This window comes from Colius striatus, chromosome 3, assembly GCF_028858725.1.
Source record: "Colius striatus isolate bColStr4 chromosome 3, bColStr4.1.hap1, whole genome shotgun sequence".
Lineage (NCBI taxonomy): Eukaryota > Metazoa > Chordata > Aves > Coliiformes > Coliidae > Colius > Colius striatus.
In genome coordinates this window covers 21831121-21844474 of record NC_084761.1, presented here as the reverse complement: position 1 = coordinate 21844474, position 13354 = coordinate 21831121, and the positions used below count along the sequence as shown (strand labels likewise).

The 13354-nt window shown below is 37.8% G+C and overlaps 1 protein-coding gene across 2 annotated transcripts in view; it reads left to right on the top strand.

Annotated features, from left to right (window-relative positions):
- Positions 1-13354, top strand: part of ANK2 (ankyrin 2) — a 238209-nt gene that overhangs the window by 109820 nt on the left and 115035 nt on the right. For both annotated transcript variants that reach the window (XM_061993135.1, XM_061993136.1), the window contains exon 5: positions 11875-11973. In XM_061993135.1, coding sequence (XP_061849119.1) covers positions 11875-11973 — 99 coding nt within the window. The remainder of the gene's footprint in view (positions 1-11874; positions 11974-13354) is intronic.

Below are 13354 nucleotides of genomic sequence, written 5' to 3'. Positions count from 1 at the left end.
GTATTCTCAATTCTAGTTTATTCCATTTATTGTTTTTCCTTTCCTTTTCTATGTTAAATTGCATAAAACCAGAACTTACTACCATTGACATCTGAAACACCACACTGATTTCCCAGTTCCTTGCAACAACAAAGGAACAGAATTATCTCTGAAAATGCTATTAAAACATTGTGACTGCTGAGATTACAAACCCCATCTGTGCTATCTGAGACTGTTAAGCATTTAGGGATTTGATTTCATGGATTTTGTTTTTCTATTAGATTACTTTGCCCTTCAGTTTCATGTTGGCCTTCAGAGCTGTTATATTGTTCATCTTCCTCTTTTAAAAAGTCTGTTCCTTTTGAGCTAATACGTCAGCATTGCTATTTTTAGAAAAGTAATTTCTATTTTGATACAAACCTTAATTGCACAGTGATTAATAATTGAATGACTCCACTTTCACCTGCATACATATCATTGGAGAGCTGACATCTTCCTTCAGTATGTTTCAGGCAAGTGCTGAAATGAGGTCACGCTCAGAAATGGCCAGAGATCTAGAAGCTGCTGGTCATTTTTTGGCATGCCTCCACCTAGAATCTGTCAAGTATGCAACTGTTTGGGTCAATCAGAATCACCTTTTGCTGGAGATAATGTATCTATTTAACAAGTAGCTATAAAACCTTCATTTGGTTGACTCTCCTCACAGTTCAGTGAGCAGATCTAGGTGCACGTCATGGAGTAAAAAAATCAGTTTCTGCAATTTCTCTTCTTGATTTGACCATGATTTTTGGTCACATACATATCTGACCAAGCTGTACTTTCTGATAATACAAAAACTTGTCTGGGGACTGGATGGTACAAACTGTAACATGTGGGATGAGTCCAGGCTTTGAGCTTAGATTACTTTTCCTTGCGGAGCAGAACAGTGTCATCCCATGGAATGAGGTAACCTTTTGCAGTATGTGTTCACTTGTGGTGGTAATCCTCTAGATACTTCTGAATTTCGGTAGGTATTTCAGAAAAAGTCCTCACGGAACATTGAAATGTTTTATTCTGCAGAACCATGAAAGTGGCATTGACCGCTCACCACTCTCTCACACACCCACCCCATCACACACGTCCACTGAGCCCAGTGGTATCCTCCTCACAGCTGGATCACTTCTTTCCCACAAACCTATTATTAGTTGGTGCATTGGATTTTTGTGATGTTCCCCTCAATCAATGAGTATCTGTTTTTGTGATGTTTTGGGAATTCTTATGTTAGTTCTTGATCTTTTTTTCCAGGTGGAAGAAACATCAGATTTAGTCAGTCCAATCCTTTCCTTTGATAAATTGCCATTTGTCTCTATTGCTTTCTCTTAAAGTCAGATTGTGTTATCTGTCTCACATATAGGCATCAGAGATGTCTGATAACTGGAATATTAGCCTGCCAAATGTGACAATACCTCAACTGCAATAATCTTAATAACTAGAGTCTATCTGTACACTGTCCTTTATGGCATTGATGCTGAGCTGTTCTGGCCATGCATACCTTATGGAATGAATCAGTCCTGACCTTCCTCCCTTCCAAACAAGGTCAAAAAAGTTAGCCTCATGTGAAGAGTTGCACCTCCTGCAAAGAGGTCACTTGACAAATGTCAGGTGATTGAAGTAGAAAAACCTGAAAAGTGAACGGCAAAATGAGGAAATATAGTTCATTCCTGCTCAGTAACTGTAAGACGACTGTCGTGGCCTGAAATCACCTAAAAAAGAAATTATTCCCTTCAATTTCAAAATTTCTGCAACTCTTTTTATAATAGAATATGTTCCCCATTAGCTGCTACGGTCATGTTTGACAACTGCTTCATTTAGGAGCCCTCACAAAAGGAGGAGCTGCCTTTTAATCATCAGATTATTTAAAGTGACCCAGATACAGAAAGCAAGGATTAGATAAATCAGTCCTCCCCCAAGCTGATCTTGTTATTTAAAAGCCCTCTGGTTTCCTTTCCCCGATGTCCCACTCTAAGCTCATTGCAAACACATTAGCCAAGAAATAATTTTGTTTAAATTTGCCCTTTTTGTGGTTAGCATTTGCTGTTTCAACACATAGGAGATGTTGTCGTGACTGCTAGGCATTCTCATCTGGACTATTCATCACCTTGAAGCAATACTTAGAGTAGAACAAAACTTCCAGGCTTAATATGCTTTCCCAAAAAGGAGTGATAAGAGAGCTTGTTGAATGCCCATATTCAGTGTTACCACAAAAGCAAAGGAAGGATTTGGATGATTCTCAGGGAAGTGATCAGCTTGTCTCTTTCAGGATGCCCTGGGATTTGCTTTACCAGAGATTGCCCTCCCCTTAGTTTGTAAAGATAATCTTACCTTCAGAACGAAGCATATTCGGCAGAGTATTTGCAACTCCATTATGACAAAATGTTTTAATTCCACCAACTGGACTTTGTGCTTTTATATCAATATATTTAGAGAGGCAGAGAGGTGGATCAAGAGGAGTCATTTAGCTGCAGTTCATTCATTGCTAATGTAATAAAGGATCAAGCCCTTTATCTCTTCATTGGAGGAAGAAGGAAAAAAAAAAAGAGGAAGACATGCCTTCTGGAGGATTTACATGGATTTTGAGAGACATAAACAAAAGTAATACATTAAGAACACTGAAAAAGCAGATATATTTATTCATCCTGCCTTAAATTAGTACAAGTTTCAGCTGCCTATCTCTTACAATGGTTATCAGTTAATGATAAACAACCCTTATTCCTGACCATGGAAGAATGATCTCAGGCAACTATGGCAGTGGAGTTGAGCAAGGTGCCTGTGCATGGGAGACTGAAGCAGTGCTTAAAGACTGGCACAGAATTACAGGATAACAGAGTGTGAACATGAAGTAATGAGTTTTAATATCAACACATTCAGGTGGGACTTCCCATTTCCTCAAATGCTTCATACAGTTAAAGGAAAAATAACCGTATGAGGCTGTCCAATTTATGGTGTCACCTGCAGAAGGAGGAGCATGGTGATCTGGAGACACGGAACTTATTGGCTTTCTTTCAGAAGCTACTCTTAAGATCAGGAACTGTTAAAGACCAGAGAAGGATATTGAGCCAGTTTGATCTCTGTCTCTGGACTCCCAGCTGCAGCTATAAAATAACTGAAAGTGTCAGGATCTCAACCAAGAAAGACTGAAAACAAGCTGAAAATATTTACAACATACACTTTAGTCCGCTTTGTTGACTTACAGTCTCTGTGAGTGCTGTAAAGGGACAAATGGTTCAGGTTCAAAGATACTAATTTAGACAAATAGTGGGTTTATCAGCTAATAATGTGATACATGGTCTCTAATATTTATTCTTAAAATACTTAAACTTTAGGAGCCTGCAGTAAACCAACATACCAATTGGAAGGGTAAGGTCTCACCAGACCAACAGGTCACATTTCACCCCATACTGTAACACCACAATCTGCAACCATAAGAACCAGGCAGTGGAAATGTTATCTGCGTATATGTACGAGAGTGTAGATTTTACTGAGACATAACCAAATAAATACAAATATTTTATTTATAATTTAGTGCAATATTGTCTTCCTTCCAACTCTCAACCATATACATAAAAGAAATAATTGATTTCAGTCCTGCTTTCCGTTTACGGTGTTCAGAAGGCAAACCCCAAATGCTGTTTTGGATGACTGCCCAGAATTCAAATGAGAGACTCTGCCCTAGCTAAGCTTTTGGACCCTGACCCATGCCCACTATCAAGGTTATGTTTTCTTGTGCGTGACTAATCTCTTCTCTTCCCATTTTTTTTCCCCATCAGCTCAGTTTCTATTATAGGTCTCCTCTTTGTAAAAATGGCATTTCCAAGGCACAGAACATCTTTATGCCTGGCTGTGTTTCAGGCTCTGTTGTTGCTTCACTGTTCTTGGGGAGAAAATCTTGATATTTGAAGTTGCTGAAATAGAATGTTTCTGCTCTTTAAATTTGGCATCTGAGCTAGGAAGTGATTTACAGTAAAACACACTTTCCGAGAGACTGGCTCTTGGATGGTGAGGCAACAGGTATTGTATACGTGGTGCTACAGTGGGAAGTGCGTGTGATCTCTCATGAATGAACTCACCAAGTTCATCACAAACCGAGACATCATTTATCCATAGACTTTATAATTATTGCAGTGGTATAAGTATAGAGTGGAAAACATTATTTATATTACTGTGGAATTAGTGAGACAGCTGAAGGGATTGATACTGTTTCCAGTGCAGGCCTCTGTGTCCCAAAATTTTTGAAATGTATTTATTACAAATTAGTTTTATCATCTCTCATCTCAGGCAAGTAAATACTCTGTCATTGTTTTGTTTGCTGCCAATAAAGCAGAATCACTAACCTCCCTAAATCCAGTAATTCTGGCCTTTTTCCTAAATACTCTTCTCAGCTTTAATCTTTACCGTCTATAGGACCTTAAGGGCTCCAGCATTTTCTGTGTGTGATGAATGGAAAGATCATCACCTAAAGCTAACATTTGGAGAATTTTGTAGTAGTTCAGAATTGAGTAGCTGTCCAGTGCCCATAATAGACATGCCACTTCAAATAATTACGTCCTCACAAATGCTTACATCTAATCTGTGTGTCATACTTTTTGCTAGCACTTTCCATCTTTGTTAGAAAAGGAAATGAAACACCGGGATAATGAATATATACTCACGTGTTACTAATTTTGAAACACAGAGGAAAGAATCTGATCAGAAAACATAGGTGCTTTCATCAATACCAGAAATTCACAACATTTAATTTGGCTGATTGTTGATACACCCAAAAGAATTTTTTGCTGAATCTCCCTTTCTCGTAATGTGGATATAGGACAAAACAAAAATTCCCTCCAGGAGACATCACAACTGTAGCAGAGGGGCAGAGGGAGAATTGGGGAACAGAGTACACTTTCTTCCTCAGTCTCCTGTAGTTGATCCAAATGTGAAGCTGGAGCAAATTGCTTCTCTCAAAAAAAAGGAAAGAATCTTGAACTGAATGCTGTTTCTCAAAAGCATAACCTGTCTTTCGCAATGATGTTGGTTCAATGCTTCTTCTTATGGTTGAAGTAGAATCCAGCTCCCTGCTAGGATCTCAAGCAAAATGTATAGTTGAATATCAAACTGTCTTCTGAGTATTGCAATGGTGCATTTTACACAAATAGATCCTCTTAAGATGAAGCTTTGAAGTCAAACAGTATGCAGGTAGTACGTGTCACACCTTGGAAGAATTGTTCCAAATGCTTGGTAGGCACTATAGACTTACTGGAGAAAAGAAGTGCAATAAATTTCTGAGTTGTTGTTTCTGACTTGTGAAACCCTGCTAAAATAGATCAAATTAAAAATAATTGTGCACCAAAAAAAAAAAAAAAAATAGTATTGTATGGTTATTTTGTTACAGTTCTGATAGTAAACACATTACTTCTAATCCTCTTTTATTGTGATAAAGTGTGGTTTTCCTCTGTCCATCTTTGCATTCTCAATGTCATGCTGCATAAGATGTCACTTGAGCAAGATGGGCTCTTGATTCCAATATTACAGAATCACAGAATCTTAAGGGTTGGAAGGGTCTTCGAAAGATCATCTAGTCCAACCCCCCTGCCAGAGCAGGACCACCTAGATTAGGTCACACCAGCTTTCCATTGACTGTATGGCAAAATGAGACTCCTTAGGCATCTCAAATCTGGCAACTTAAATGCATCTTCACAATTTTGACAATGTCCTATTTGCTGAAATAAAAATATAGATGAGTTAGTCCAAATATTTATGAGTTTTATCCCTTGAAAAAGGATACGAATTATATGTTTATTTTATGGAAAAATGCATTTTAATGGAAAAGAAAGAGGAAAGTGAAAAATGGGTAAAGTTATTTGTATGTAAAACTCATGGATTTTGATGTAAGCTAACAAAAAAAAAAAGGGACTTTTGGAAGTTCAAGTAGGTGCCTTGTTCTATCCTTAATTCACCCTTTTAGGCAGAGATTCTCTCCTACTAAGACACAATCCTCTTATGAAGAGTGTATTTTTAGACTGGCTGAAAATAATGCTCTGAGCATAATGCCCAACAAAGTTCCCAGAACTGTGATATTGTTGATCCTATCAAGATGTGTGTTCTTAATTTAACTTGCAGTGTTTCATTTATTTGTAACTCGCATATTTCAGTGTTTTAACTAATTGCTTTGATTGTTAGAGGATTTTTCACTGAATCACAGAATAGTTGGAATTGGGAAGTCTCTCTGGAGGTCATCTTGTCCAAAGCCTCTGTTCAAGCAGGGTCACCTAGAACAGGCTGCCCAGGACCATGTCCAGATGGCTTTTGAACATGGATGGAGACTGCACAGCCTCCCTGAACAACCTATGCCAATTCTTGGTCATCCACACAGTAAAAAATGTTTTGTGCAGTTTGGAGAGACCTTCCTGTGTTTCAGGTTGTGCCCATTACCTCTATGCATAACCTTCTCCTCTTTGAGAGAGAGTAGTCTTTGCAGGAGTATTTCCTTTCCTGTGGAGCTTGCTGGAGACTGAGATAAAAGGAAACAGTGAGTGAAGGTAGAGTTACCTTCTACTAACTGTTAAGACGAGATGTAGATGTCACTGATTTAGGGTAGTACTTGTGGAGAAATGAGGAAAGCGGGTACATTAATTGTGTGTCACTGAGCAAAAGTTTAAATCGGGAACTTGCCTTTCTTGTTGAAATTGGGAAATATTCTGAAAAGCGGAAAAAATCCTGAAACAGCTCTTGAACTTAAAGGCCCCAGAAATTATCATTTTGTATGGTAAGGTCATGATATATTAACACAACAATAAATCAGAAGATTTTATAATCTCTGTGAGCTGTTTCGTGAGTACTCCAAGCTTGTGTCACCCTTGTCTCATTCTTATCTCATCTATTGTGCCAATATCTCTTCCTTTTTGGGACTGCCTTAAATTCTAAGAAGGGCAGAAAGAGAAGGAGGTGCAGGGAGGAAGGTAAAGCAATTTCACAAAGGCTTCTCTAAGGTTACATTAAGCACCAGGGGTTATGAAGGAAGCTCTAGAGTGACTCAAAGAAAACTGAGCTTTTACATGGGAAGTATTTTGTGCACAGAGTCTACTCTGAATATTGCTTGAGAAGTGCAGTTGCAGAATTGTAGTAAAGGTTGCAGAAAAAGCCTAACTATTTTTCACTTATGACCTTGAGAAAATAACTTCTTAATTTCCTTCAAATTTGGGAGGAGAAGGCTCCCAAAATGTCAAGCCAAAAACCCATGCAGTAAGATGGAGAAGTAGAGGAGGCAACTGGTCTGTCAGGCAATCCCCTGAGTGTGTTGACCTTCTGACTGGTAATTACATCTTGAAGAGTCAGTAGGAATGGGTGTTTGCTATATGTAAACAATTGCATTAGATGTCAGCTGTCCCATCTTCCCTGGTAATCTCACTGATCTACTAATTCAGTCTGAAACAGTTCCTGGAGGCCTTGAAAAAAGAGATATGTTCACCTGGGTCTACATTATCTGTTTAATCACAGGATATATTGCTAGCTCTCATATTTCATCTTAAAAGAGGAGTAATGAGGGGAGGACATATTTTCTCTCTTTTCCTTATCAGTGTGAAAACAAATGCATATGGCTATATGCTATATAGATACTATAGGTATCTATAGGTATAGACACTAAAGGCCACATCTTCATGGACAAGCATGGGTAGGCTAGTCATTCAAACACATTGGCTACTAATCAGAGTTTGGAAGATGTGGGCTTCCGGTCATTTGGTTCTTCATACAAAGATTATTGTCCCTTGAAAGCCTGCCATAAAATAAAGCTCAACCAAGCTGTTTCTATGGGTTTTTTAAAATGCTCCAGTAATCCCTCTGCCTCGTCAGACTATGTTCTTCATCAGGGCTTGGGCAAAATTTAATGATACAAATTCTGAGTCATATATAGGCTTGCCAAGTTGCATTAATAGCTTGAAGAATCATTGAGAGCTACTCATTTTCTCAAATTAGCTAGTAAATCAGTGAATGTAGTAGAAAGAATGGAGTATGAAATATACTCTGTTTGTTTAGAGTTATTTTCTTCTTATAATTTTATATTATAGCAATAAACATCTTGCAGTATACATTTGTAAGGATAATGAAATCTGAGTAGTCTGTCCTCACTACAAATACTCTGATGAAATCATTGTTTGGAAATGAATGTTGTCTATCATTACAAAATTAATTTCTATTTTTCATATGATGCACAAAATCTAAACATACAGACGTAACATAATTACACATACGGGCTTCCAGAAAAGCAAAATAAAGTGCATTTCTCCCTTTCCAGGTCACATTTATCTACCACAATCAATATTTTTACTTTAATTCTGGACTGTGTTTATACAGTATAGGATCATAAGCTGAAGGAAAATGTATTGAAATAAAGATTCCCCACCCCTGTCCCAATAAGTCTGCTGTATCCCATTTCACACATTAAAACAAGGAGGGGAGAGACCCTTCTCCTTTGCATGAAGAATCATTAACCAGAATGTCTTGTGTTCAGTAGAAAACATTTAGGGTTACTGAAACAAAAGTCTAAGGAAAAAATGATTTTTTCAGTTTGCAGAGATCTGAGATCTTGAGCTTTGAAATATCTCTAGAAGCAAAACAGAGAAATCAAGTATTGGCATACAACTCTGAAACTAAAAGATGAGAAACTAGGAAGGGGATTTGAGGTTTATAAAAGTAAAGGAAATGAGAGGAAAGATATACTTTTGTTGTGTGGATTTCCATTTAACTGCAGGACTGGCTAAGAGAGACGGAAACTTGCTGTATAGGGTACAGACTAACAGACACGTCATAGAAACTACGCAGGATGGGAGGAGACATGGAAGTCCTGGGCTCCTGTAGGCAAGCAAGAAGGAAGAACTCCTGCAAGGCTAGCAGATAATCATACTGGGCAGGACTCTGCCAAGGAAGAGTGGTAATATTGGGAATCCTGAAATAGGAGGTTTCTGGCCAAGAACCAGAAGTGTTAAGGTCAGGAACACTGCAATTAGAAGTTCTAAAACCAGATTTTCAACCAAGAAATCAGACTTCATCCTACTGGCAGAAAAAATTTGGCTCGATCAGACCAAGAAGATAAATTCATGGGGAAGCTTTTTCAGAGTGCTTGGTATAGGCACTTTTGCATAGAGACCTTGGTGAGCTGTTGCAATTTCCAAAATATGCCAGAATTCAAGAAAGTATATATAGAAGTTTTAAACTATAAATAAAGCTTGAAGAAAAAAAAAAGTCTATGAATTTATGTGTAAGAAATTCCTTATCCCTGCTTGCTGTAGTTTCAAGTATGATTATAGTACAAGGAGGATATCCTTGAGATAATGGGCACTCTGCTGGATTTCTCAGTGGAAAAGCATTTAGTACTTTTTGGTACTGCATGATCATGAAGTCCTACATGTATTGTTTATGGTCTCTTAATCCAGGATTTATTGTCCTGATCCTGTTCCAGAACTAGAGACTTAAGTTGATGAAAAAAATAAGATTCTTTAAAGCTTTTAATCAAATTGATTTAGTCTGGCTTGAAAATTCTCGTATTCCCCAAATTTATCTTAGTAAGTGCAATCCTCATATTAATCCATGTAATATTCAGTGCTAGAAGGGTTGTACAAATGGCACATATTGCCATTTAAAAAACTGCATAATTAGACTTTAATGTTAAAATACTGATGTGGCCAGTGGAAAATGACTATGTTATAACTAGTAAGTTGCCATTTTGTTTCTTTCCAGAGTGGGAAGGAAACGGTGAGCCAAGTCAGTTACCTGTGGTTTTCTCTGTGCTATTCTGTACAAATGCAACTGAAAAGAAACCAATCTGTTCACAGTTCCCCCTGCCAGCTCAGTCCCTATGCCTGGCAATCCCAGGGTGGAGATGGAAGAGGCTGGCTTGTTTGCCTAGTTTGTACTCTCAGTCTGCTGGCTCGTTTTAGCAGTGCTTTGCCATCAAAATGCAATATAGACTGACCTGGCTGTTAAAAGGCTTTTCTTGATTTCTGACTTGAATTTTCTCTCCAACAACCTTAGTAAACTATATTTTTTTTCTGTTTGTTACAGTCATCACAAACATGCAGAACAGACCTTTACCCTCCTCTTTAAAGACCACTGTCATGTTTTCCCTCAACTTTCCCTTCCCAGACAGAATAACACCAAGTTTTCTCTCAAAGAGGACTAGCTTCCCCAGGGAGATGTATTTTTTACACCAGTACAAAGATTGAATAAGCTTATTGACTAGTGGCCTTCTGGTAGACCACTGTGACCTTCAGGTCCTTTTCTGCAGAAATCTTCTCTAACTTATTATTATTCCCTGTTTGCATAGTTGTTTTTCCCTGTAATATAGTGGAGAAGCCTTCAATTTGTCATTAAATTACGTTTCCAGCTCATTTCTTCTAGGGTAACAGAAACCTTTCAAATTATGATCCTGTTGTGTGGTGTACTTGCAGAGTCTCTTGTTCATGCTGCCTGTGACTGCAATAAGAGCACTGTATTTCATCCTTCAAATCGTTACTGAGAATATTGAATAGTACCTGCCAAGTACATCCCATAGCTTTGACGCTGAGCTGCTGCTAACTGTTCTCTTGGTCCTAAGATTGTTGATGGAAATGCTAGAATATTATGAAAAGCAGTATTGAAAGACTTGCTACAACATATATGATGTATATCATGTGATATAGACAACATAAATGACATTTATTGCCTGAGCAGTTGTCTACATTTGTAAATGCAGGGGACAGGGACTGTAAAGACATCGGTTCTGCAATCAATTGCGTTATCTAGTGACTCAAAAATGAGATTTCATTTCATTAGGAAATAGCTGGAACGTTTCCACAGCAAGTTTGCTGGAAAGAATAATATTGGCTTCTCTGAAACAAGGTTCTTCATTATCAACAGTATTTGCATTAATTCTGACCTCTTGTATAAGTGCACATGCTTGTCATTCATTGTGACAGCATGCAAGATAAAAACAAAACAGAAAAAAATTTGCATATTTGAAATCTGGTTTACATTCTAGCTTAAAATGCCATTCCAAGACAGAAGGATGTTTTGAGAAGTATAGATGATTATGTTACATGGTAATCTACAGAATAGTCAAGAATTTTCTAAGGCCTTTTAAAGAATCTTAAAAGCTCCTAGAAGCTCACTGCCATGCCTCTCTTCCAGAAGGATTTGGTAGCTAATTGTTTGCATTAAAGTATTTTAATGGAAAGAAATAAATTACTTAAGTTTCTAATGAATTTGCCTGTAGTTTGGTTAATTTAGAAGAATTTTTTTAAGTTACTATATTATCCACAGCAGATTTACATAAGGATTCTAGGACATTTTAATGAATGTTTGAATTAAATGATAGATGACCTCACTATATGGTCAGAAATGCGGTTGTTACTTTGCAAGGTAGAGTTCCTTTATGTCTGATGACTTGCAATGTTTTATGTATTTCCAAATTTTATGTAGTATATTAAGCTTTTGTCATCTCTACTCAACTTGTCATGAGGTATGGACTTTATGGTCTCCAGGGTATGATGTCTTTGTTTAAGTTAATGTAATAAATGGAGGAAACTCTTCTTTTCCTGTCAGCTTTCATAAAACTTTATTACCAGTTTACAGTCCCTGAGCATTGTCAGCAAGGAATAGCTGTATTAATAATTAGTGTGTCCATGGCTTCCCTAAATTATGTGTCAAAATTAAATGAGTGCGAAAGCATGTAGAGTTTTGTGGATTTGAATAGCATTTAACCCAAAGTTATGCTACTCATCTACTGAAAAGATTTTAGTTTAAAAAGCACAAATGCATTTTTAGTCATACATTTATTTGGCATTCATGTTGTTGGTATATTTTGTTTCTTCATGATGACGTTTTCTCGTGTGTTCTTTCTAGAATGGCTTTACTCCTTTATATATGGCAGCTCAAGAGAACCACATTGAAGTGGTGAAATATCTCCTGGAGAATGGAGCCAACCAAAGCACAGCTACTGAGGTGAGGTATATTGCTCTTTTTTGTTTCCACATACTCTTACTTTCCATTGCCTTTATATTCATGACCTTATATCTCAAGATTTTTCAAATGGAATATTTGGAGAACTTTCACACTTTCAATCAGTTGCATTTTATGAGCATTTTTTTTTCTACATGCACGGAAGACAAAGGTGGACTGTTCTGGAAGTGGTGTAAAGACAAGGCGTGAAATCCAGCCTGATTCATTTGAGAGCAAATTTGAGAGCAAATTTTTCACTGATTGTATTGAGCTCAGAATTTTCACCGTCAATTTGTGCCTGTTTCTCCTATCAGCTTCCTAGAGAATTTTCTGAAAAATGAATGAGGCTTTGAAGAAAGGTCCCCAGGGCTGTAGAAATTTTAAGAGGCCAAAGTGATGTTGCCAAGGGAATGGAGTGAATAGTAGATCGATCATAGGCTAAGTGGAGAGGTACAGCATTTCATTTGAAGAGATTTATGTCTCCAACAGAGCCCGTGAAAACTAAAGCATCTCAGAAGTCCCATCAGCAGAGCAACAGGGCCATTTCTGTCCTGCTTTTTCACTTGCACTGTAAGATCTGGACAAAAATGTGTGAATAGCATATTAACCAATATCTGTTTCCCACTCTTCACTGTATAAGACGTTTTCTGGGGAAGGTAGTTTTAAGGCTTGCTTTAGCTTCTTCCTCAGCCAACTGAAAAGTGTGTGGAACATAATGCAAATACCATAATTAGGGCTATGAGGAACGTGACCAGAAGGGTGTCATCATTATGTAAAATGCTATAAAAACAATTAGTATGAACAGTTAGCTGTGGACAAGCCTCCTTTTAGATTGAATCTTGAGATTTTAGATGAGTTCAGAATGTTTTCCGTATAGAGAGAAAGAGTGAGAAAGAGGCAAGTGATGAGAGTAGGCTCTCTGTGCTGGTAGGTTCGCAGACCACTCAGGTAAAAAGAGGCCTCAGGAGGTCAGTTACTCTGACTTCCCATTCCTTTTCCTCTAAGTGAGGAACAATGGCAGAAGGGCTACCTTGACCACCTAAGTAACTCTAAGATTTTGAGGCTTTGTGTAACCTATGAGAATTCATTATTGTCTATGATTAGCATAAACTAGAAATAAAATGACTAACACATCAATGAACTCAGCAGGCAATGTGCAGTTTTCTCCTCGGACACTTCATCTCTACTGCTGGAACACATGGCTGTAAATATGCAGAAGGACAATATTAATTGCCAGGTTTTGGATTTAACTGCAGTGCTGGAAACCTGCAGTAACTTCAGTGCAAGCAGAGCAGACACCAAAGTAAGAAAGACAAGACTCCACTGCAAGAGTAACTAAATCACAGAACTTCCTTCTGCAAATGAGAGGATTTGAGGGCAATGG